This window comes from Pinus tabuliformis, chromosome 4_2, assembly GCF_031772625.1.
Source record: "Pinus tabuliformis cultivar Carrire ecotype Pingquan chromosome 4_2, CPIR1, whole genome shotgun sequence".
Taxonomy (NCBI): Eukaryota; Viridiplantae; Streptophyta; class Pinopsida; order Pinales; family Pinaceae; genus Pinus; species Pinus tabuliformis.
Genome location: NC_142304.1, coordinates 428,214,205 through 428,240,838, shown reverse-complemented (window position 1 = coordinate 428,240,838; position 26,634 = coordinate 428,214,205). Strand labels below are relative to the sequence as shown.

The following is a 26,634-nucleotide window of genomic DNA, read 5'->3' as shown; positions in this document are numbered from 1 at the left end:
GAATTGATCGAGAATGTCTCATACCATTCTCTACTGACCCGAAGTTAGTTCCATATGAAAAGAGTGTGTCATACCACTCTTACTAATCCTAGATCAGTTCCAAAAGAGAGTGAGTTATGTCACTCTTATTGACCTGAAGTCAGTTTCATTGATCACAGATCAATATCAAAAGAGAGTGTCTCAAACCATTCATACTGATCCTAGATCAATGGAGGTCATCCTAGCATAGGGAGTACGGTAGATACAATGATGCGTCCATCGATAGTACTACTATGGTCCCTAAGCCCATTTCCCTACTCATTGGGCGGATGAGAGGTAGTTCCCATGAGTCCCAGACTACATGGGTAGGATGTCTCGACAGGAGAACCACTCAACCTGTCCTTAAGTCGCTACGGGGTATCATAGGGGAAGGCTGAACCATTCACCCTGTACACATCACACCATTAGGGGAGGGTGAGTCGCCCTATGGTCGCTTGTTGCTCCAAGAAGTACCCCAAGCCCCTCAGAGCTCCTAGAGCTCAATGCATTCATCATGCAGGACCCTCATAAGAGGGTCTCTCAACGACTCCAAGTCGTTCGGGAAAGTCACAAATTTGACCTTTCCCTGGGGCTTCGACAGAATGTCTGCGACCTGTACATCAGTCTCCATGTGATGGAGCCTTTTCGCTCATCGGTTTACCATATCTCAGATAAGGTAGTATCTGATGTCTATATGCTGGAGCGATCTTAGAATACAGGATTCCTCAACAATCGAATCCCCCCCTAGTTGACATAGAAGATCATGGTGGTATCCATCATGTGTACAAACAGCTCACTGAAGAGCTTCCACAACTAGGTAGCTTCACCTGAGATCATACTCATAGCTATGTATTCGGTCTCACTAGTGCTCAAAGAAACCGTCTTCTGCTTCCTGCTCATCCAGGATATCGAGCAGAACCCAAAGAGAGTCAGCACCCAGAAGTTCTCTTGCGATCCTCCACACTGCCTGCCTAATCATCATCAGAATAATCATGCGGCTTCACATTTTCGACAGTGTATCTCAATTCATGAGAGATTGTGCTATGAAGATATCTCAAATGATTCTTGGCACCAATCCAGTGGGGCTCAACCAAATATGAGCCCAACATGCTAACTGCAAAACATATATCTGAACGGGAGTTTACCAAGAACATCAATGCTAGTATGAGTTTTCGAACTCAGAGGCATTTCCCAAAATAGGTCTGACATCACTACCATTTAACTTCTGAAAGTTAAGCTCCGTCGAGGTGGTCACGGGCTTGCGGTTCACCATTCCAAATCCGGAATCCAACTCCCTCTTACTTTTGCAAATGAGAGGGTCTGCACCTGTTAGAAAGAGGTCGTCCTCATAAGATGCCAGTATGAGAGGTCTATCATTCACAACCTTCAAGCAATGGTTTGGATCGACTTCACTCCTAGTGAATCTCAGCTTCATCAGAGAGCTATCAATCTTCTCATATTAAGCCCGGGGTGTTTGCTTCAAGCCATAGAGGGCTTTCTTCCACTTGCCTACATGAGATTCCCGATCATGAATCTCAAACCCCTTCGGTTGTTCCAAACTTGTGGACCTGCTACATGAGGGGAATGGTCCCTTTGTAAGATTTTCCTTTGGCACATCTCAGACATGTACCTTAATGCTCTTCTTGAATTCAGGTATCCCTGCCACCATCTGACTCACATCGGGTAGGGCCCCATAATAAGTAGACCTCCGGTGCTATAGATGAGATGTGACAACTGACATGGTCCCTAATGGACCATCCTGCAACTTGATACAAACTGCTAACCTTGAAATCAAAGATAAAAGCATCTTTGAAAATTATATTTTCAAACACATACCTTTCCATTGATGAATGCCACCCTGTAACCTTTGACTTCCATAGCCGAAATGGACACCAAGTTCTTCTTGCGATCAGGGACATAAGAGAGATTTTGTAAATGAATTGAGTTACCTTCATTCAATTGAGGGGTAACATTCCCTACACCCTTTCCGGGATAGGTGGCATTGAATCCAAATATAATCCCACGATTATTTCCATCTCTACCAAATTAGAGAGAGCACCCTTCTATCCAATGAAGTGCCTTGAAGCACTACAATCAATATGCTAGATTCCCAAAGAGTTTGAAGGAGAGGGCCAATATAAGATAATGCTTCTTTATCTTATCAGAAACGACATTTGATTCTTCATACCTTGGGTTCCTTGCTTTCTTTGAAGAGTCGGCTATTTCCTTGATGACCTACATTCCTTTGATCATTGAGGATGTCGCTGGAATGATTGTTATCATCATCAAGTGATGTGTCCCTGCCATTCAGACACTCCTGAGCATAATGGCCGAACGTATTATAAACAAGGCATCTGCCTTTCCTTACACCCTTAGATCCGAACTTCCCAATGAAGTGATCTTTAGGTAGGCCATCAGAGGCTCCCGCTGAGCCATTTTGATAATATTCTCTGCTTCGATTTCACCCTAGGCGAATTTGAAGAGGGATGAGGAATCCACTGATCCTATTGTCCTTTCCCAACTGTCTTCGGTGATTGCTCTTTCACTCTTGCTTGGGCTTTGTCTTCACCTCAGCTCTGATACCATGTTAATTTTAGGTATGTTCTATGCTTAGAGCAATTTATTTCAATTTTACAGTTAGCTCAATATCTTTTCCAGATTAGCAATCACATCAGCATTAAAGTAAATTGCAGATAGAACATAAGCATAGATCGCAGAAGACAAGCCAAGACAAGAGAACACAAGATGTGGCGCTAGCCAGAGACAAACCCCAATGTGGGGAAACCCTTGATCAATTCTTCTTATATGTTCTTCAATAGTTCAAAAGAGAGAGAGAGAGAGAGAGAGAGAGACAAAGATAGTACATTTACAACAGAAGTCAACACTTTGACTTATAATAGCATAGATCATCTCTAAGAAGATGATACATGAGGTAGTTGAACTCAGTTGAAGACACGTTGCTTCAACTGATTCTCCAAGGTGACTCCATCACCTATCATTGTGCTGCACCTTGTCATCATGCTTCGCTAATCATGACTCTACCCATCACTGTATTGTATCTCATTGTAGCATTTAATATCACTGTACTATACTAGCAAGTGCTGCACACAACATGCTACACTTTACTTTGTCATGATGCCCATCATTGTGTTGTAGCATTTCACATCATGCTGCCCCTTATCACAACGCTGTCAATGCTCATACTGCTGCGCTTGTTAAATTGGCAACTAGGGCCAAACTCCATGTGGGTCGGCTTATTTATGGCAACTGATATTTTTATTGGATCCCTCTCGTTGAGAGGTGTAGGATTGATCCAAAGATCATCCGATTCCGATAAGTATTTATGGAGATATGAATTTATTTTGTTTATGTAATTATTATGAAGCCGACCAGCTCTTATGTAGGCTCTAGAAGCCCAAACGTCATGTCTATTCAAACTATACGTTTTTGGTATAAGTAGATGAGGATTTGATGTCATTTCACAACACAATTCTTGAGTGATCTCTTCCTCTCCAGGTCTTGGGTTTTTGGAGGAGTGAGACACCAAGAGTAATACGCTGGCCTTACAAATGATGCCCTAGATCTAAAATGCAAGAGCATTGGTCATGAATAATTCTATTCCCGGCAAGGGAAGGGTCGATTAACAGCCGTAGAGAAGACTTTCCATACGAAGCTGCAGTAATGGTAATGAAGATGCAGTAAGCCCTAGCTGCAGTGGCCGTATTGAAACCCTAGAAACCTTATACAACATACACGCTATTCATAAAAGACTCATACGCAGGGTATGGTGCAGACATGGCACGCATAATTGTTGACACTCTCAATGTATGCGGATCTGGCAGCGTAAATCATATACTGAACCCACAGATTGAAACGCAGTTATATATGGAATGCTACAGCCAAGGTATGAAGCCATCAGTTTGGATTATATATGGAACTAGATCATGCCATAACCCTGGATCCGTTGTCACATGGAATCATTGCATGCAGATTCATGGATAGTCAAGTGATGCCTGGAACAGCCGCAGTGATAAATTTATTAACACGCATTCAACGCTGTTCATGTTATACACGCTGTATATTCATGAGAAATATATTCACGGTCAATGGAACGCAGCATGATACATGGCATATTCATTATGGACGCAGTTATATTTATGATGGATGGAACGCTGATATATACAAGTCATATAGATTATGGAATGCATTCATCATGGATATATATACGCTGGTCCAGAATGCATATCATATACGTAGCAATGAAGAGAATGCACAACTACATGAATTCGTTGGTCAATAAGACAATAATACGTCGTGTATAAAGATATATATATACGCAGGTCCAGAATGACATAGTAACGCTGTTATGAAAAAGTACAAAGAGCTACTGTTCATATGCAGTCCTAAATAAGACATACGCTGCCTCTATACTCTATATAATGAAGTTATAAATAGAGCTCTAAGTGCTGTCAAGAAGAAGATATAATCTCATCTATACACTGTTTGATGAAGCCTCTATTTGCCGTGATCACAAGAAGATTCCGGTCACTGATAACAAGGTCTCAAGTATTGTTGTAGGGGACAACATGAAAATAGAAGGATTATTTAAGATGGAACTGCGTGGAACTATAGCCTAGCTGCTTTGCTAGGCTGCAAGCCATAGCAAGCAGCTAAGGCTGATATCAACAGAGGCAAATTGTTGCAGCATGATGAAGCAACGAGAAGGCAGAGGCAGCAACATGGTGGGTAGCACTATGAGATCATGTACATGGGTAGTACAATGATACATTAGCAAGGGCAGCAACATGATGATGATGCACATTAGTTTGAGCAGCATTATGATGGATAAGATCATGGACATGGGCAGCAGCATGGTGCAGTATGCAGTGGTGCAACTAGAGGACCAGATGCAGCACGATGATAGGTATCAGTTGAAGCAGAATGTCTTCAACTGATCTCATCGTTATAGGAGATGATCTATGCTTAGATCTAGACAAGTCAAAGTGTTGACTTCTGTTGTAAATGTACTATCTCTCTCTCTCTCTCTTTCTCTGCTGAACTTTGAAGATAAAAGAAGATTTGATCAAAGGGTTTCCCCACACATTGTGGGGTTTGTCCCTGGCTCGCGCCACATCTTGTGTCCTCTTGTCTTGGCTTGTCTTCTGTGATTTATATTTATGTTCTATCTGCAGTTTACTTTATGCTGATGTGATTGCTAATATGGAAAAGAAATTAAATAAATTGCTCTAGCATAGAACATACCAAAAATTAACATGGTATCAGAGCTAAGGTGAAGACAATGCCCAAGCAAGAGTGAAAGAGAACTCACCAAAGACAGTTGGGACAAGACGGAAGGATCAATGCGTTCCTCATAATTCACATAGGGTGAAGTCGAAGCATAGCATATTATCAGAATGGTGCAGTGGAACTTCTGCTGGCCTACCTAAAGATCACTTCATTGGGAAGTTCAAATCTAAGGGTGGTAGGAAAGGCAGATATCTTGGTTATAAGTTCGACCCTTATGCGAAGGAGTGTCCGAATGGCAGAGATGCAGCTCATCAAGGACACGAGCGACTCTTCAAGGAAGCAAGGAACCCCAGGAATGGAAGTCGAAGTTTTTAAGGTGGCATTCGTCGATGGAAAGGTACGTGTTTGAAAATAGAATTTTCAAAGATGCTTTTGAGTTCAGGGTTGTATTAAGTTATAGGAAGTCCACTAGGGACCATGTCCATTGACACATAGCACCGGAGGTCTGTGGGTCAAATAGTGACAGGGAATCCTGAATTCAAAAAGAGCATGAAAGTACATGTCTGAGATGTACCAAAGGAAAATCTTACAAGGGGACCATTCCCCTCATGTAGCAGAACCCACAGTTTGAAACAACCCGTGGAGGTTGAGATTCATAAACGAGAATCTCATGTATACAGGTGGAAGAAAGCCCTCTATGGCTTGAAGCAAAACACCCCGGGCGTAGTATGAGAGGACTGATAGCTGTTTGATGAAGTTGAGATTCACTAAGGAGTGAAACCGATCCAAACCATTATCTGAAGGTTGTGGATGATAGACCTCTCATACCGACACCTTATGCAGACGAACTATTTCTGACAGTTGCAGACCCTCTCATTTGCAGAAGTAAGAGGGAGTTGGATTCTGGATGTGAAATGATAAACTGCAAGCCTGTGACTACCTCGAGGAAGTTATCCGGTAGTGATGTTGGACCAGACTTGGGAAAGTTCTTGGTGAACTTCCGTCTAGACATGTTTTACAGTTAGCACGGGGAGCTCATATTTGGATGAGCCTCACTGGATTGTGCCAAGAATCTTCTGAGATGTCTTCAGGGCACAATCTCTCATGGATTGAGATACACTGCTGGAAATATGAAACTACATGATTATTCGAATGCTGATTGGGCAGGCAGTGTGAAGGATCACTAGAGCACTTCTTAGTGCTGTTCCTCTTTGGATTCTGCTTCTAAGTAGAAAGCAGAAGTCAGTTGTTATAAGCACCACCGAGACCGGATACATATCTACGAGTATGATCTTGTATGAAGCTGCCTGGTTGGGGAAGCTCATCAGTGAGTTGTACACATGATGAATACCACTGTGATTCTCTGTAACAACCAAAGGTGGGATTCGATTATTGAGGAATCCTGTATTCAACGATTGCTCCAGCGGATAGACATCAGATACTACCTTATTTGTGATATGGCAAGTCGATGAGCAAGGAGGCTCCATCGCATTAATATGATGTACAGGTCGATACACTTTGTCAAAGCCCTAGGGGAAAGATCAAATCTATGATTTTCCCGAATGACTTGGAGTCGTCAAGAAACCCTTGTACAAGGGTCCTGCATGTTGCATAAATTGAGCTCTGGGGGCTTGTGGTTCTTACTGGAGCAACATACGACCACAGGGTGACTCATCCTCCCCTGGTGGTGCGCATTGGAACAAGATGATTCACTCTCTTGTGGGATAGGATGATTCACTTTCCTATGGATAGGATGATTCGCTCTCCTGTGGATAGGATGATTCACTCTCTTAGGGGACAAGATGATTCGCTCTCTTGTCGAATAGGATGATTCACTCTCCGATTGTAGCAGGATTGATGTGTTATCCTGTGAGGCCTGGATTGATGTGTTCTCCATGGTGATTGTAGCAGGATTGATGTGTTCTCCTGTGAGGCCTGGATTGATGTGTTCTCCATGGCAATTGTAGCAAGATTGATGTGTTCTCCAGTGAGGCCTGGATTGATGTGTTTTCCATGGCGATTGTAGCAGGATTGATATGTTCTCCTGTGAGGCATGGATTGATGTGTTCTCCATGGTGATTGTAGCAGGATTGATGTGTTCTCTTGTGAGGACAGGATTGATCAGTTCTTCTGTCAAGGCATCCTACCCATGCAGTCTGGGACTCATGGGAAGTACCTCTCATCTGATCAATGAGCAGGGAAATGAAGATAGGGACCATAGTAGTACTGATGGGCGCATCGCTGTATCTACCATGCTCCCTACGCTAGGATGACCTCCATTGATTTGGGATCAATGATACTGGTCTGGGACCAGTGGTAGGAGTTGTACCATACTATGACGTTAACTTCGGGTCAATTGAGACTGGTTTGGGACCAGTGGTACATACTCTGAGACTGACTTTGGGTCAGTGGAGAATGGCATGAGACATTCTCGATCAATTCTTCTACTTCATAGTTCAGCAGAGCTAAGTTGAGTAGAGCAGAGCAGAGCCAGCAGAGCAGAGCAGAGTTGCGCAGAGCAGAGCAAAGCCAACAGAGCCAACAGAGCTGAGCAGAGCAAGCAGAGCTGGGCAGAGCAGTGCAGGGCACTGATGGCAGAGATAGTACAATCGAACTTATGGATCAACGGATGGAGTTCTCCCTAGTTGAGAAGGAGTGTTAAATTGGCAACTAGGGCCAAACTCCATGTGGGTCGGCTTATTTATGGCAACTGATATTTTTATGGGATCCCTCTCGTCGAGAGGTGTAGGATTGATCCAAAGATCATCCGATTCCGATAAGTATTTATGGAGATATGAATTTATTTTGTTTATGTAATTATTATCAAGCCAACTAGCTCTTATGTAGGCTCTAGAAGCCCAAACGTCATGTCTATTCAAACTATACGTTTTTGGTATAAATAGATGAGGATTTGATGTCATTTCACAACACAATTCTTGAGTGATCTCCTCCTCTCCATGTCTTGGGATTTTGGAGGAGTGAGACACCAAGAGTAATACGTTGGCCTTACAAATGATGCCCTAGATCTAAAACGCAGGAGCATTGGTCATGAAGAATTCTCTTCCCAGCAAGGGGAAGGGTCTATCCACAGCCGCAAAGAAGACTTTCCATATGAAGTTGCAGTAATGGTAATGAAGACGCAGTAAGCCCTAGTTGCAATGGCCGTAGTGAAACCCTAGAAACCCTATACAACATACACGCTGTTCATAAAAGACTCATACGCAGGGTATGGTGCAGACATGGTACGCAGAATTGTTGACACTCTCAATGTATGCAGATCTGGCAGCGTAAATCATATATGGAACCCACAGATTGAAACGCAGTTATATATGGAATGCTACAGCTAAGGTATGAAGCCATCAGTTTGGATTATATATGGAACGCAGATCATGCCATAACCCTGCATCCGTTGTCACATGGAATCATTACACGCAGATTCATGGATAGTCAACGTGATGCCTGGAACAGCCGTAGTGATAAAGTTATTAACATGCATTCAACGTTGTTCATGTTATACACGCTGTATATATACGTTGTTCATGAGAAATATATTCACGGTCAATGGAACGCAACATGATACAGGTCATATTCATTATGGACGCAGTTATATTTATGATGGATGGAACGCTGATATATACAAGTCATATAGATTATGGAACGCAGTCATCATGGATATATATACGCTGGTCCAGAATGCATATTATATACGCAGCAATGAAGAGAATGCACAGCTACATGAATTCGTTGGTCAATAAGACAATAATAGGTTGTGTATAAAGACATATATATATATATCTATATATATATATACAGGTCCAGAATGACATGGTAACGCTGTTATGAAAAAGTACAAAGAGCTACTGTTCCTACACAATCCTAAATAAGACATACGCTGCCTCTATACTCTATATAATGAAATTATAAATAGAGCTCTAAGTGCTGTCAAGAAGAAGATATAATCTCATCTATACACTGTTTGATGAAGCCTCTATCTGCCCTGATCACAAGAAGATTCCGGTCACTGATAACAAGGTCTCAAGTATTGTTGTAGGGGACAGCATGAAAATAGAAGGATTGTTTAAGATGGAACTGCGTGGAACTATAGCTTAGCTGCTTTGCTAGGCTGCAAGCCATAGCAAGCAGCTAAGGTTGATATCAACAGAGGCAAATTGTTGTAGCATGATGAAGCAAAGAGAAGGCAGAGGTAGCAGCATGGTGGGTAGCACTATGAGATCATGTGCATGGGCAATACAATGATACATTAGCAGGGGCAACAGCGTGATGATGATGCACATTAGTTTGAGCAGCATTATGATGGATAAAATCATGGACATGGGCAGCAGCATGGTGCAGTATGCAGTGGTGCAACTAGACTAGATGCAGCACGATGATAGGTATCAGTTGAAGCAGAATGTCTTCAACTGATCTCATCATTATAGGAGATGATCTGTGCTTAGATCTAGACAAGTCAAAGTGTTGACTTTTGTTGTAAATGTACTATCTCTCTCTCTCTCTCTCTTTCTCTGTTGAACTTTGAAGATAAAAGAAGCTTTGATCAAAGGGTTTCTCCACACATTGTGGAGTTTGTCCCTGGCTCACGCCATATCTTGTGTCCTCTTGTCTTTGCTTGTCTTCTGTGATTTATATTTATGTTCTATCTGCAATTTACTTTATGCTGATGTGATTGCTAATATGGAAAATAAATTAAATAAATTGCTCTAGCATAGAACATACCAAAAATTAACAGCACCAAAATTGCTTGCTGTCCCATGCAAACACCATGTCCATGCTGTCCCATCTACCTTTACTGCACCATGTGATCTTGCTGTAACATTTTCCTTTGTTGCACCATGAGACCTTGCTGTCCCATTTTCCTTTGCTACACCATGAGACCTTGCTTGCTTGGTGTCCCATGCAAGCACCATGTCCTTGCTGTCCCATCTACCTTTGCTGCACCATGAGACCTTGCTGTCCCATCTTCTTTTGCTGCACCATGAGACCTTGCTGTCGCATCATCTTTTGCTTCACCATGAGACCTTTCTGTCTTGTCTATCTTTGCTGCAAACACACCATACAAACGCTGCTGTTTGTCACTTCATTACTACTGTAATTTCTGGGACTGGTTAGGGCACACAACAGTCCCTAACCGTCCTCAAATCTGGCCCAGAATTGCCCTTATGAAATGCGGCCTAGGCAAGTGTAAACCCTCTGCCTCCACTTCGAAGATGAGGGTATAACATGACCCCAAAACAGCCCACGCTGTCCCATGTATCTTTGCTATAGCTTACGGCTCACACATCAAACCAAAACAACGCTCCTCTGCTTCGGCCCTCTAGGAAGATATCTCAGCCCTCCTAACAACAACTCGGCCTTCACATGACCCTAAAACAGCCTCCAAAAATCCACGCTGTTCGGTCTTCCTTACTGCAGCTAGGGCATGATAGATCTGCATATTTGGGCAGCGTGAATAGATCTTCTTCAATGTGCTGTCTCTCCTTTAGACAGCATAGAGGGCAGGTTGGGCAGTGTATAGAATCAGGGGTCTTCTCCCTTGGACTGCGGCTAGATCTTCCACTTTAGGACTGCGGCTAGGGCATCATTCTCCTAGATTTCTCTTCCACTAAAACCCAAAGAGAGTGGAGAGAAAATCAAGAGAGAAGTGTGTGTGAAATGACTCTCAAGTCATCTCCTTTTATACTAAAACGTTGAGCACATGTGGGGGTTATTTGGTTGCTAGCTGACCTTGACGAATTGTCTTATAACACAAATAAATTTATAACTCCGTGAATACTTATTGGAACCGGATGATATTTAGATCAATCCTACACCTCTCGATGAGAGGAGTCCAAGAAAAACATCAGCTGCCATAAATAAGATGACCCACATGGAGTTTGGCCCTAGTTGCCAATTTTAACACCAAGCGTCAAGCTTGTAGGAGTGGTCCAAGACTTTTGAGGTAATTGCTCATGTTGAGCAAGTGACTTTTATGATTTCTTTCCCAAGTCTAACTTAGGAAAAAGCACATTAATTAATTAATTAATTAATGCTGGCCATTGAGCTAGAGTTTTCTAAGGGAAAACAATTTAATCACTTTAGTGAATTAGATCTAATCTCTGTCATTGATCTAAGTGGGTTAGGATTTAATCCTAACCATCCATCACTTCGGAGATCGAGGGTCAAGGTTTTGGCTGAACGATAATTATAAAAGAGAGTCGAAGGGAGGAGAAAGACACATTGAATCATTGAGAAAGTGATTTTCTCAAGTGGAGAGTGAGAGACTCAAGGCTAAAGAGAAGGAAAAGCTGCAACAAGGAAATTCTGTTGACAGAAACTTGAAGGGACCGAGATCTTAGAGAGAGGAGGCTGAATTGCAAGTTGACGAAGCCGATTTTTCTAGGGGTCGAAAATTTTCAAGAGGCTGAGTTTTTAGATGGTCGAAACTTCTAGGAGGCCGATATTTCCAAGTTCCATTTTGCTGTATAAATTTTGTATTTCTCTAAAGGCCATTTTCCTTGTTAAGGGATCCCTTAATTTTTGTGAGCAAATTAATGAAGGGGATATTTGGAGGACAAAATTTCTGTTGTGTGCGATTGATTTTTCTACTTGTACTTCTGCTGCATTTTTGTTTTTTTAATTCAACAATTTAGAAAATCAATTTATTGAGTTAAATTATTTCTGGGTATAAATATTGTTGGGAATATAAAATCAGATATGGTGTTGGAAAATTAACATGATATCAAAGCTCTAAACTTTGAGAAGTGGGAGCAATGTTGTAAACATTGCAATAACATTGCCACATCGCAATTTTTTCTGGGTGCCGATTTTATTGACTGAAAAATCATTGATTTTTAAGTTTGAAAAAATCAGGATAAACTTGTAAAAAATTGTGAGTCCATCCAAAAGATTTCCTTAAGTCACATTTTTATTTTTTCTATATAAATATTATTTTGCCGATTTTTACTGATATTTTCCTGATTCTTACAATTTTTTTTGGTTTTTGGACCCTTGTAGACGTTATCCCGATGCTATTTTGAGCAACAATGAGTGAGAGATTGATTTGTCATAGGTTTACAACAAAATAATTTTTAGCAGTAATATTTTACTGCGTTGACTATTTTTTTTGGAGGTTGGAAGGATTGCTACAATGAGGCTTGAGCTTTGAAGACCAGTTGGAGGGCTCATCTAACTATAGTCATTGAAAGGAGAGGATAACATTGATGTTAATGGAAAATGGAATTTGGGAGTTTGTAGATCAACAACTCACCTCTCTTACCGAGCCTGCCCTATTGGACATCCATAACCAAAAGGATCTGAAAGCCAGAAGGATTATTCTGGATGTGTTGAAGAATCATGTGATCCCTCATCTTTTTGGAAAGAAGATTGTTAGGGACATGTGGGAGGCTCTAACAAAATTATATCAGAGTGATAACCAAAACAGAAAGATGATGCTAAGGGAGAAACTTAGGGGCACCAAGATGTCCAGATAAAATACCGTAGCATCTTATCTTGCCAAGATCTCAAAAGTTCGTGATGGGTTTTCTATAGTTGGGGAGGTTGTGTCCCACCAAGAATTGGTGAGGACGACTTTGGATGTATTCACTAAGCCATGGGCTCTCTTTGTCAAAGGTATTGAAGCATGAGAGGTTGTGGGATGTTTTCATCCAAGAGGAGATTCTAGAGGAATCTCTATGGGGTGGCCAACACAAGGATGATGATAAGAACCTTGACCTTGCTAGTGAGGCAAGGAAGGACAAGGGGAAGGCTAAGAAGAATTTGGAGGAGAGACTACCTCAGGAGATGAAAAGAAGAAAGACATGAGCAAAGCAAAAAATTCTTTGCATGTCATAAGTTTGGCCATTATACAGGTCAATGTTTGAACAAGAAGAAGGGCAAGGGGAAGGCATAGGTTCTAGCTTCAATAGATTCACAGATAATGAGTTTGCTACCAAATTTGAGATGGATTTCTCATTGGTGTCTTGTCTTTCTAGCACCATATTCAAGGGTTCATGGTTTGTGGATAGTGGTGCTTCTTGTCATGTGATGGGATCATGAGAGTTGTTCACTAGTATTTTAGAGGGAGAGTTAGAACTACATGTGGAACTAGGTAATACTGCCAAGTATGCAGTAAAGGGGATTGGGACTATTCAGTTTCGGCTAGAGTCAGGAGGACCTTTGGCGGTGACAATTGTGCTTTATGTTCTAGGGATAAGTAGTCTCAACCATGGAAGACAAGGGATATAAGGTAGGAATCAAGGAGTTGATAATACCATACAACCCTCAACAAAATGGGGTTGTAGAGAGAAAAAACAGGGCCATCATTGGGGTTTCCAAGGCTATGATCCATGATTAGGATTTTCCCATGTTCCTTTGGGCAGAGGTATGCAACACAATAGTATACATTCAGAACATGCATCCTCATAAGGTCTTGGAGGGGCAGAGGTATGCAACACAATAGTATACATTTAGAACATGCGTCCTCGTAAGGTCTTGGAGGACAAGACTCCCGAGGAGGCATTCAGGGGGGTGAAACTAGAGGTGGGTCATTTCTGCATCTTTGAGTGTCTAGTTTATATCCATCTACCTTTATAGAAGAGGATGAAGTTGGAGCTCTCAAAACTTTGTAGGTTACAATGAGACTTCAAAGGCATACATAGTGTACATTCCATCGCATCAGAAGATTGTGGTGAGCAGAGATGTCAGGTTCGAGGAGAGTTGAGCCTTTAAGAAGTCAATGAACCTCTCCCAGCAGTGGCAAAGGATAAGGAGCAGGAGGCCTCGAAGATTAAGGAGAGCCAACACCACTAGTAGTTGTGACTTAGTCTTCATATTAGGAGGAGATTGGAGGTTTCTTTTAGTTCTATTAAGAGGAGGTTGAGATGGCTTGAGCAAACACTAAGAGATGCTCCGGAGCATGTGGAGGTTCCTAGGAGTACTCCTAGGGAGTGCAAATCACCATAGAAGTTTTCCAATTATATGGTGTTTGTCAATGGCATCAATGATTCCGAGCCTTCCAGTTTTGAGGAGGTTGCAGATTAATAGGTGTGGAGGGATGCCATGGTGGAGGAGTATGCCTCCATTACGAAGAATTATGTGTGGGACGTTGTCCCCAGGTCAAAGGGGAAATTGGTGGTTAGCTCCAAAAGGATCTACAAGATCGAGCATGCTGTGGATGGAAGTATTGAAAAGTACAAGGCAAGGTTCATGGCAGGAGGGTTTTCCTAGAAGGAGAGAGTGGATTAGGAGGAGACATTTGCTGCAGCCGCTAGGTATACTTCTATCAGGGCTGTCATATCTATTGCTTTAGAGATGGGGTGGAGGATACATCAAATGGATGTGAAGAAAACCTTCCTCAATGGAGTGATTGAGGAGGTGTATGTGAAAATTCCAAATTGCAACCTTATTGCAGCAACTGGAAATTATTCTCCTAATTGTTAATTTTATTTAATAATTTATTTGCTATTTGCTACGACAAATACTGAATAAATCACACTACAACCTTCACTAAAATATTGTGGAAGAAAATAAAACGTTGGAAGCTAAGAAATGCTAGCACACACACATAAAAATAACATAATTATTTTTGGACAAAAGTCCCTGGAAAAACCCAACTTGGGAAAACTGGTGCAACAACTGAGGATTTTATTACTAAGCAATTGTGAGAAATTTTGAGTACAACTGGATGCTGAAATCTGGGAATCCTATAGAGAAAAATACTGGCAAAAATCTAGTGAGGAATTTTCCTCACCCCACAGGCAAACTCCCGGCACGACTTGCCTTTTGAAACTCGGCTTGCTGATGCTCTGCGTCAGCCTCTACGTTGCTATACGCAACTTATTAGACATCTAGCCTTAGACTGGTCTTTGATGAAGTTGTTTTGCCTTCTGCTGATTGGAAAGACGCTTCTTTGGCACTCTGGGACTCCTTCCCGACCTTTGGAACTGAAAACGTCAATCCCTCTCAGTAATTCGACTTTGCCTCTAGAAGATGTTGCGCTGCCCCAACGTCAACCTCTTTGTGGTTGTTTTGCTTCTCTGCAAATGCACTCACTGGATTTGGAATTCTTCCTCCATCCCCACTGTCTTTGCCCCTTTCACACTGCTTCAATCTTTAGCTCTCTCTTCGGCAACTGATTGCTGCTACTCTAGAAATCGATTTGCTCAAGTGTGTTCTTCATCACCACATCAACCTCCTCTTATAATCCTCTGTTGGAGCACCAATGGCCAAGATTAAAACATAATCGATGGCTAGGATCATCTCTGGATCGATCCGTGTGAGTTTCTAGATGATTCTCGCCTTGACCTAATTAACACTGATTAATTAACCATATTCCCTCATTTTAGACTTAGGAAATATCCTAATTAACACTGATTAATTAACCATATTCGCTAAGTTTAGACTTAGGAAATATTTAAAAACATGTTAATAATCTAATCAAGTCATTTCTAGGCAGAATTTCCAGAAACGATTTCTGGGTTATGGAGATCTCATGTATTCTAGCCTCTCCACAAAATTTCATGGCTAGAACACATTCGATGCTACAAAAAATAACACTCCCTCTTAGCGAGGAATGTTCTAGTTCTACTGCAGACCATGTAGTAGCACCCTATCTCTGCATCATCTCCTGTCATGCTGTTGATCTCTGGCTGGTGCTGCCCACCAACCACTGCACAACTCTGATATATGCTGTATTTGTGCTACTGTTCACACTGCCATACTGGGCTAACACTACATCTGCACTGCAACTCGCTCTCTTTTGTTAATGCTGCAAGCCTGCAACTGAAAAACATCCAAAATGCTGAATCAACTATGATCAGTATAATGCATCTGTCACTCGAGTCTTTCACTGCTGCTAGTATCTGCACTGTCACTGAGGAATCTGCGCTGTTGCTGACTCTACACTGTGCCAACTGCACTGCTGCCAACTCTGCACTGTGCTCCCTAGCATCTGATTGCTACTAGTCTCTGCAACTATCACTCTAGCATCTGACTACATCAACTGCCACTGATCCATCCTGCTACTGAATACTGTGGGCCCCTGTAGCAAGGTATTGATCCATGAGGTGGACTCCTCAAGGATCCTGCCCAACTGTAGCACTCTGGGGCTACAACACCAAGTCACCCCACCTCACTCCTGGAGGTATATCAACAAACATCACGAAGTCTTCCTCTAGCCTGGAGGAAAGCCTATCGATCTCTGTTGAAGTTGCCTGCTGGTCCTGCTTCTCCTCAAGAATCTTGCCCAACTATAGCACTCTGGGGCTACACCACTAAGTCACCCCACCTCACTCCTAGAGGTATATCGATAAACATAGCGAAGTCTTTCTCCAGCCTGGAGGAAAGATTATCAATCTCTGTTGAAGGTGCCTGTTGGTCCTGCTTCTCCTCCTTGTCCTTCTTCTTGAGAGGACAATGGGTACTGTAGTGACTGAGCTCACCACACCTGAAGCACTTGACCTTTGGCAGGTCCTTCTTCTTCTTCCTCTACTGCCTTTGCCCCTGATTGGGACCCTTTGATGCGAGGCCCACATTTCTTCCTTTTTCACCATGTTTGATTCACTGCTGCTGCCACTGATGGAGCTCTTTAACAGAGCTTGTCTCAACTCCTCTCGCGGCAAATTGCCCCACATTTTATCCCAGTTTGGTAGCCTATCTCTGCCCAATATGCTTTGGAAAAAACCTTGCCAATCCTCTGAGATGATATTGAGTGCCAATTGCGCTAGCTCTGTGTGAAAATTCCTTAAACCTGGGAATCCCTACTGCAACAATTGATGATATTTCTCCTACTTGTTAGATGAACAAGTAATTTGCAGTTTCCTATGGCAAACATCAAAATACATACACTGTAGCCTACACCATTTAAAATAAATTGCCGAAACAAGAAACTGAACAATAGAGAAAGATATAACACAAATGACAGTTGTTTTTGGACAAACGTCCCCAGAAAAACCCAATGCAGGAAAACCGATGCAACAAATCTGAGGGTTTTTATTATTAAGCTAAAGTATTTCTGAATATAACTTTTGGATGCCTTCCCGATAATCCAGTTATAGAGAATATCACTCAGCAAAAGAAATTAGTGAGATTACCTCACTCTACACTGCAAGTCTTGGCTGATCCGACAGTTAAACCAATGAGTCCCCGACTACTTCTGCGTTGCCCCTATGCAGTCACTGCGTGGGCCTGCGTCACAACCTCTAAGGCCCTGCGTCACCTCTTGTTGGATCGATTTTCTCTTAGGAGTTAACTCTAGCCCTCCCAGCTCAGAATGTCAAACCCCTAGCAAATCTCTGACTTCTGCGTGAAGGCTCTGCGCTGCTCTGCATGAGCCCTTCCTGGCTGTGCCTCACCCTTTCTGGGTACTACGTTGCTTCCTCTGCCTCTCTGCTGAGTATTCTTGGCTCCGGAGAAGATACTCTAGCCAAAACTCTCTCTGCCCCTCTTTGCGTGCACCATGAAATCACTGCGCTGCCTCTAGCTTCAGCTATTCGACCTGATTGATCAACTCTTTGTATGCCCTCCAAATGACCCTCAAGCCTCCTTAAATAATCTTCTCGTTGAAATTCAACAACCCAGATTAGAAGCTAATCAATGGCTAAGATCATTTCTGCTTGATCCTCGTCTTCTTCTAGAAGTTACACCCACAATTAGATTAATACCCATTAATTATTTTAATAAAACTGTCTCCGGGTGGAATTTCCCAAGACGCTTTCTGGGTTCTTTGGAATACATGTGCCTAAGCCTCCCTACAAAATTTGAACTTAGAGCACATCTGATGCTACAAAAAATCAACACTCTGTGGATTTAGGCGCTGCCCCAACAACTAACAGTTGGTCTCGGATCCCTTGAATTCTGGTAAGGTAGGGATCTATGCCTTCCCCCTTTTGCATCCAGATGAGTCTCAACTTCTCCTCTTGGTACATCCTTCGCTGCTTGGAAGTACTCGGATATAACGTGGAGAGAGCATCCCACATTTGTTTGGCAGTATCTTTGCCAACTATATGTGAGACTATATGATCCCGGACTCCATCTAGGATCAACCACTTCACCCGCGACATTTCCTTCTTATATTCCTTTTCTTGATCTGCATCCCGAGGAACTGCCACTACAACATCAATGTAGGCTTTCAGGCCATATTCATATAAACGGAAGGACATTCTTGCCTTCCAAATGACGTAGTTGGAAGTTCCATCCAACCTATCCTGATCACGAAGCCCAGCAGTGGTCATCTCAACGAACTATCAAAAACTTCCTCTTTCCTTCTGCTCGACTGCTGCTTTGCTACTCGCACTCCCTTCTCGAACGAGGTCTGTTCACAACTAATGCGATCTGTAAGGAAAATCAAACTTCTTGAGACTAGAAGTTCCTTGAGGAAAAATTTCCTTTTGTGTGTGCTCTTCTCTCTTCCACCCCAACGCTGGTTCTACTTCAGTGTACTACTGCAAAACCCCTGCATCCAGCTAGAGGTCTGCCCAATGAAAGTATTGAGCTTATCCCTCTGCCTTTGGAATCACTCGTTCTGGAAGGATCGAATTTTTTTGCCCCACTCAGATAAAATGAACCTCCTCAAGCAATTTGGCCTACTAGAAAAAATATTGCGCTACCCTTGGTAATTTCAGCCTGCTTCCCTTACTGAGCAACGAAATTCCTTTCCTTCGTTTTTGAGCTCTCCAGCTGATCAACTGCACTTTGATACCATGTGAAAATTCCAAACTAGAACCCTATTGCAGCAACTAACATTATTTATCCTAATTGTTAATTAATTAACAATTTATCTGCTACAACAAATATCAAAATAAACACACTGCAACCTTCACAAATAAAATTCTGTGGAAAAATAAAAACACTGGAAGCTGAGAAATGCTAGCACACACATGTAAAATATGAGAATTATTTTTGGACAAAAGTCCTCGGAAAAACCCAATATGGGAAAACCGGTGCAAGAGCTGAGGGTTTTATTATTGTGCAACAGTGAGAAATTCTGAGTACAACTAGATGCCGAAAATTTGGCAATCCTACAGAGAAAAATACTGGCAAAAATCTAGTGAGGTATTTCCTCACTCCACAGGCAAACCCCGACACAACTTGCCTTCAGAACTTGGCCCTGAGACCCTCTGCGCCAACCTCTACACTGCTCTTCACAGTCTGCTTTACCTCAAGCCTTTGACTGATCTCTGATGAAGTCATTTTGCCCTCTGCTGGTTGGAAATATGCTTCTCCGACACTCTAGGACTCCTTCCCGGCTTCTGGAACGGAAGACGTCAATCCCTCTCAGCGAATCGAACTTGCCTCTAGAAGCTATTGTGCTTCGCGTGTGTCAGCTTCTCTGTGGCTCTTCCGCCTATGTACTCATTGGATTTGGAATACTTCCTCCAACCTCATTGTCTCTGCCCCTCACACACTGCTTTGATCTCTAGCTCTCTTCGACAACTGGCCACTGCTACTCTGGAAATCGATTTGCCAAGAAATCAAACTGCTCAAGTGTATTCTCCATCAATACATCGACCTCCTCTTATAATCCTCTGTTGGAGCACCAACGACCAAGTAGGATCATCGATGGCTAGGATTATCTCTGGATCGATCCGTGTGAGTTTCTAGTGATTCTCACCTTGACTTAATTAAACTTGATTAATTAACCATATTCTCTAATTTTAGACTTAGGAAATATTTTAAAACTAGTTAATAATCTAATTAAGTCATTTTTATGCAGAATTTCTAGAAACGATTTATGGGTTTTGGAGATTTCATGTATTCAAGCCTCTCCCCCAAATTTCGTGGCTAGAAGACATCCTATGCTACAAAAAACTAACACACTTATCCTAAGTTGAGGCAAAATAAATTAGACTTGGACAAAATTGCAAAATTGGTGTAGCTGCTAGGTGAACTTAAGTAGAGGGAACATCACATGGAAGTTATCATAAGCTGGTTGGAATCTGGCCAACCACAAGTAGTTTATATCTGGACATTTGTGAGAAGAGGGGAACTTCAATACTGAAATGCTGCCTATTTTCAATTCACTTTTATCACTTTAGTTATTTCTAGCCAAAGGAGTTTGAGGATTTTCTAACTGAGAATTGCTAACATTGGTAAGCCCTTGCTGAACCCTATTTCTCGGAATCTGGCAATTTGTATATCTGCACGTCTGGTGGTTAACATTACTCCAAAAATTGTTTCGATAAATTCCTAGAGATGGCTACATTCTATTCTATTACAGTTGCTTTCATACCAATGATTGGATGTTAATACCATGTGCTATACAGTTCGAGATATGAGTTATCCGTTGGGCTGTTTGTACCGACAACTTGGAGTGGTTGCCTTGGGGATGACCAATGTTCAGATCTTGACAGACTTGTTCCCCCCCGCCCCACCTGCATGGTGGATAGCTGAGTGTGGCTTTTATTGCAGCTCTGCCACATTGATGATGTAGACACCTAGCTGCTGATACTGCACCAGTGCACATGTAGGTGCATAGCATTCGGGATGTTGATGTATATGCAGCCTTGCTGCTGTAGTTAATGAGCATTTGGGCTGACCAATCATGACATGTTTTTAGTGTGTTTTTTTGTGCAATTCAATATCTGAGTGCAGGAATCAGGTTATACGCAGTTGCAACCTTTATCATTAGCCATCTCAAAGCAGGCACTTGCTAGGTCCTGCAATCTTATGGGCGTCTCACATTCTTTAGTAGGACCAAACTTTAAAGGTAGTATCTGTATTAAAATGAGGCTTTGCAATAAAAAGACTTAGGTAATGTGGCTTGCAAAATCTGCTGGATTATCAAAAGGAAAAATATAAACCTAATTTGGTATGACCGAGCCATAGATATCTGCTGTTATATGTTGTTCCTGGTGTCTTGGAAGTAGTAGATTGAGGATGTTTTGTGAACCTTTGGCTTGTGTGGCTTCGTTGTCAATACCTTGCTGACTTTTTGAAGCATTGATTAGCTTGGCAGCTATGTTTTATTCATCATCTTAAGAGATATAGACCTTTCTAAAGCTTCTTTTACTTCGATTAATCTATCTACTTTACGATCAATTTTGTAATTGCTCCCATCAGAATCTTATGATATCTAACATTAGCAGTATGTTCGTGGTAACTAGTGTTTTATTCAATTTGAGACAGTACATAAAATGGCACCTGTTTCTTTTAGTACAATGATCACAGTGCAAATTCTTAAAACTCATTTTGTATGTGCTTATTTTATTATGTTTCTGTTGGCAGCTGGAGGACTTGCAAGAGCTTGACTGCTTGCTAATAACACAAAGCCTTGATGATCATTGTCACACGAAGACACTCGAGCCACTGTCAAAAATGTATCCAGACCTGTGTGTGGTTTCAACCCCAAACGCGGAGCCAATTTTGAAAAATATTTTCAATGAAGTATGTTTTGCTTTTCAATTTGATATGTTTTTTCTTTTCATTTTGGTGAGCCAGGAAACTGGGCATTAATGGTGCAAGATCTGTTTTTTCCAGTTTGAAATAATCTCAAGACTAGTTGTCAGTGCATTTACACATATGGTTTAAGGTCACATTTGAATTTCTAGCTAGCTTTCATCATTTCCTTATTGAAGAACATATTGATGTAGCCTTGTTGACCTCAATTATTGTGCCTTCTGTTACAACTTGTCTGTGACTGTTGATCAAAAAGCTTGTCATAGCAGAACAATGACAATAGCATTTATGTGCATGGAAATAGGAGCAAGAGGTGAAGCACAAAAGGTGTTTTAAAATATCTAAAATTAGATATAAACAAAAATGCATTTTTATGGTCACAATATGGGTATTAGGTTTATGGATTTCTTTGTGGTTTAGGCATGTATTTTGTTGGTTGAATCTAGTTTGAGAGGTCTTGGCTAGGGAAGCATCATAGCCGTCCTCAATTGCGTGATCTAAGGGTTTTAGTAGAAGAGTTATTCACTGATTCACCACTATCTTGCAAAACTACATAGGTATTGCATGCTAACCCTCTGACAAACCTTGTTCAATCATTATGTATTGGGGATGAGGAGACTAATTTATAATGGAGTTTCATAATGATGAAACATAATGAGGAGACCTTGTTTCATCATTATGTTTCAGCCATAGAAACTCCAATGTAAACCCTAGATCCTTATTATCTAACTGAAGGTCTTGTTTCTTTGTTGATTTATCATTGAAAGTGTAATGTTCCTTTTGGACATTTTGTGGTATTTTTCTAAAAAAATTCTTTATAAAATTTTATGCCGACAATTTCGCCAAAAACCCACGAAATTATGCCAAAATGCACCAGCAAATAAGAACCCATAAATTATACAAGTATGACAAATATATTGACATTTCACAGAAGTAAACCCAGAAACTCAAATAACATTAGAAAGTGCAGCACAAGGAATGACTCAGTTTCATTTATTCTAATATAGCTTGCAGAGTACAACTGGAAATATCTGAGACAAAATAGAAAAGATGATACCTGAGTGGACCTCCAAATATTCTGCTACTATGCTGATCCGGATCTCTCAAAACTCCACAACGGCTGCACACTCCCTCCAACAACAGCTGCCACGGGATCAACTGAAAGACTATGAAGTACCAATTGAGGACTTGAATGATCCTCACTCCAATATCCCTAAAGCTCTATGAAACTCCTGGACGAAGTCTCCTCAAAGAGAGTTGGGTTTTCATTCAACACTCAACAACATACCTGAGGGTTTCCGTCCTGGGGTTGGAGAAGTTGGGAACGAGGTTATCCAAACCTCACCAATAGAAAATATCAATAATCCTAGATGTCCCTAATGGCCTGCTCCTCATCTTTTTATAAATCTGATGGACCCCTCTAGAATCTCCTATTTTATTATTATTTTAATAATAGAGCATTTTTCCTCTTTTTATTTTAATTAAAATATTCTTTTTGATGTGGGAGAAGGGTAAATTGGCCACCATGCCTCCTCATGTCATTGAGAATCACTTCTAACCATCCCATCCTATATATATTCTCATTCCTGTTCCAATGAGCTATTACACTAATGTGTTCCGTCAAGTATTCCTCTCGGAATGCCACCTTAAACGTAATTAATTGAGTTAGGCCCATTAATAACCCTGTTTCTCGAAAGTTGTCAGAATGCAACGAAACGAAAGGTAAGTTGTGCAGATGATGGAATATGCCAAGCAAATGGTATCGGATCCCACAGAGACTCCTCAAAACCCCATGAAACATCTCCAAAAGCTCTGCGTCCGCTGATGAAGCAAACCTGCCCCTGTGACTTGTTTGCCTCCAACCTTGAAAGTCCATCCATAAGGAACACCATAAAAAATAACATCATAGAAAGGACCTTTTCTTTCGGCTGTTATATGACATTTCTTGCTCTATCATTGAAAATCTGCAAAACCCTAACTTATAATAACCCTGTATTTCATTTACTTGGTCTAAGGATATAGTGCTTGAACATCTAGCCTTTGTTGGTATTATATCCAAATCATTAGACCCCCATCCATCATCTTAAGCCATTATTATGGAATGCCATTTAGGTGATCCTCTTAGGGAAGCCTTCTGTGTGGTTGAATACCACTAAACAGTTGGAGAAAGGCTGCTAAGGTGACAGTGGTAGCTGATCTCTTGTTGCCTTGATATTTGGATTTGCCTAATGAGGTTTTACACTAGACTTGCTAGATTTTGCAGGAACAAGGGTTATATGATGGATTTTGTGCATTCCTAGTTATGCCTTTTGGCCTAACAAATACACCTATTGCGTTATGGTAATATTGATTCATCCATTTCATCCTTACGAAAATTAATTAGTATCCATACAATATCCTAATCTCTAGTAAAATGAAGAACTCAAAACTCACCTAGATCTTTTACTAAAACGACTAAACAAATGTCTCACTAGCAACAATATGTTTCCCAAATGGGGTAGAGATGTTAAGGCTCTAATTCCTTAAAGAAACATCCTTCGAGTTGGAAAAGGTTGACTTAACCTTACATGCAAACCATAGTAGCAAGATTTGAGTACAAATATATATATGAATAAGGTTTGGTATAGAAAAGATACAAATTGCAAAAACCCAGTATGTCTCTGATATGGAAGCATACATCTCATAGATATGGAAACATGCATATAGAAGTATACGTCTTCCTCTTAAGTAGATTATTGAAGGTCATTTATGAAGTTGCAATCAATGCTAATTCCCTACAATAACAACAACTGTTGTTGTGATAGATAAGAATCAAGATTGCCTTGATAAAGTTTGAAACTTTACACTGGAAGGGTGAAACACAACCCAAAAATGCACTGTCACAGCCCAGAAACTCAGCGTAGATTGGAAAAATCACAAACAAGAAACATAATGAAATGCTGCCCATAGTGCACTGTTACAACTTGCTGCCTGTTGTCCACGGATTTGCACACCCAGAGACGTGGGAAAATTCCTCAACCCCACAAGGTGTGTTCTTTGTGGCAACACTCAGAGAAGGGGCTGTCACCTAATTCCAACTCTCTCCGTTTAGGCTCTCTCCTAGCTAAGCCAAGGGGGGTGGTCCCTAAAGAATATTTCTAAAGAAGGCTTGTTAAATCTAACAAGTTCTAGGAGATTATGATATCAGTTAAAGCAATTGAGTCTTCACCACTCAAATAACTTGAATTATAACTCAAAATGAAATTGATTAGCAAGTACAAATAACTATGAGCAAGGCAATTGTAAGAAGACCAATGCCTTTAAATATAAACTTGCAAGAAATATATTCTCAAAACGAAATCGCAATACTTTCAATGAAATATAACATTCAAATTGCAACAAGTTGTAAGAATGGGAAGCTGCAAGAACAAGCGTTAACGGATCAAGAGAAAACCACAATAGCAAAATTTATATACAACTTTGAAGAATGAGCAACTAAATGGAAATAGAGCTTGCGAGTAAGCAAAACTTGTACTTGTAAATGAAATTGCTCAAGCATGATACAATGACATCAAATGAGATTTTACTATGAGCATGTAAATGAAATAGACAAGTATGAAAAATAAAATGCTTGCAAGTAAATTGAGATGCTCACAATTCAACTTGTATGTATTTGAGAAAGAGCTAAAATGATAACCAATTACATACAAGGTAAATCAAAGTTGTAGGTGAGTGTGTGAAGTTAAGTGGTCTTGGTTAATTTTATTTATTCCTATTCTAAGGTGTTAATGTTGGAAAATGCAAAGTGGCAACTTATTTAATCTTATTTCCCTTAACCTTAATATTTGCTTGTGAGCTTAGTTATTCTTCTTGTGTTCTTTAGTTAGATCTTTTCATCAAACAAATATTAAGAATAAAACAACAACAAAGGACACAAAAATTAGGCTCCAAGGCAGGGAAAAACTCCTCCAAGTGGAAAACCCGTAAACTTTTCTCTTTTTAGAATCTGCTTCAATTGAGACACATAAACCCAAACCCTACACCAAGTCCTCCAAGTACTAAGACAACCCTTCCAACAAGCCCGCCCTTGAACCTGCATCAACTAGCTTAGTTCTGCACTTGCGGCTTGTTACCTCAGTTCTGTACCTTTGGCCTGTTCTGCACCTTCGACTTAGTTTTGTACCTTCAGCCTGTTTTGCACCTTCGGCTTAGTTCTGCACCTTCAGCTCAATTCTGCACCTTCGACCTTTTCTGTACCTTTCGCCTGTTCTGCACCTTCGGCTCAGTTCTATACCTTTGGCATGTTTTGTACCTTCGGCCTGTTCTGCACCTTCGACTCAGTTCTGTACCTTTGGCATGTTTTGTACCTTCGGTTTGTTTTGTACCTTCGGCCTGTTGATCACTATAGTGGCACTTGAAATTTTTTTGAAGACTCCATGCTCACGGATGTACCAAAGATTGCTTGTACCATCGAAGATCATCCTATCACTAGAGTTTTTTAACTCTACTTCTTCTCATCTTCTTCTGTTGTGCCCAAATTCCACAAGCCCTATGGGGATGATGTAAAGTGATGCTAGTGTGATGAGTTTGAGTCATGTAACAGGCCTATGTAACTTGGGAGCTTGTCATCAAGTGGGTATTTTCTGGAAGGTTTTTTTCACTTGGTTAATTATCATTTTCCTCCAAGAATTTAATAATTAATTGAGTTTTTTTCTCCAAACATACCCCCAAATCTGGAGTACGGCTTGATGGCGAGGCCTTGAGTGAGTCCTAGTGTCTAGAGTCGTTGTATATTACCATACTAGATCACTCATAAAATTTTGTGGAATTTGGTTAGGTCTAGGGGTCATTTTTAAATTTTTTTAAATTTCCCGCAAGGTGGAAATTTAAATAAAATCTGATTGTAATATGTAATAAGTGATGTCTAGAGAAGTTGAATGGGGTATGTGTGTTCAAAATTATATTTCTCACCCTCAACTTTCTACTATGACTCACTTTGAG

At 41.0% G+C, this 26,634-nt stretch overlaps 1 protein-coding gene across 1 annotated transcript in view; it reads left to right on the top strand.

Annotated features, from left to right (window-relative positions):
- LOC149169788 (Metallo-hydrolase/oxidoreductase superfamily protein) overlaps positions 1-26,634 on the top strand; it is a 388,346-nt gene that overhangs the window by 132,979 nt on the left and 228,733 nt on the right. Inside the window, exon 4 of the mRNA XM_089428815.1 lies at positions 21,484-21,642. Within this exon, the coding sequence (XP_089284941.1) occupies positions 21,484-21,642 (159 nt within the window). The remainder of the gene's footprint in view (positions 1-21,483; positions 21,643-26,634) is intronic.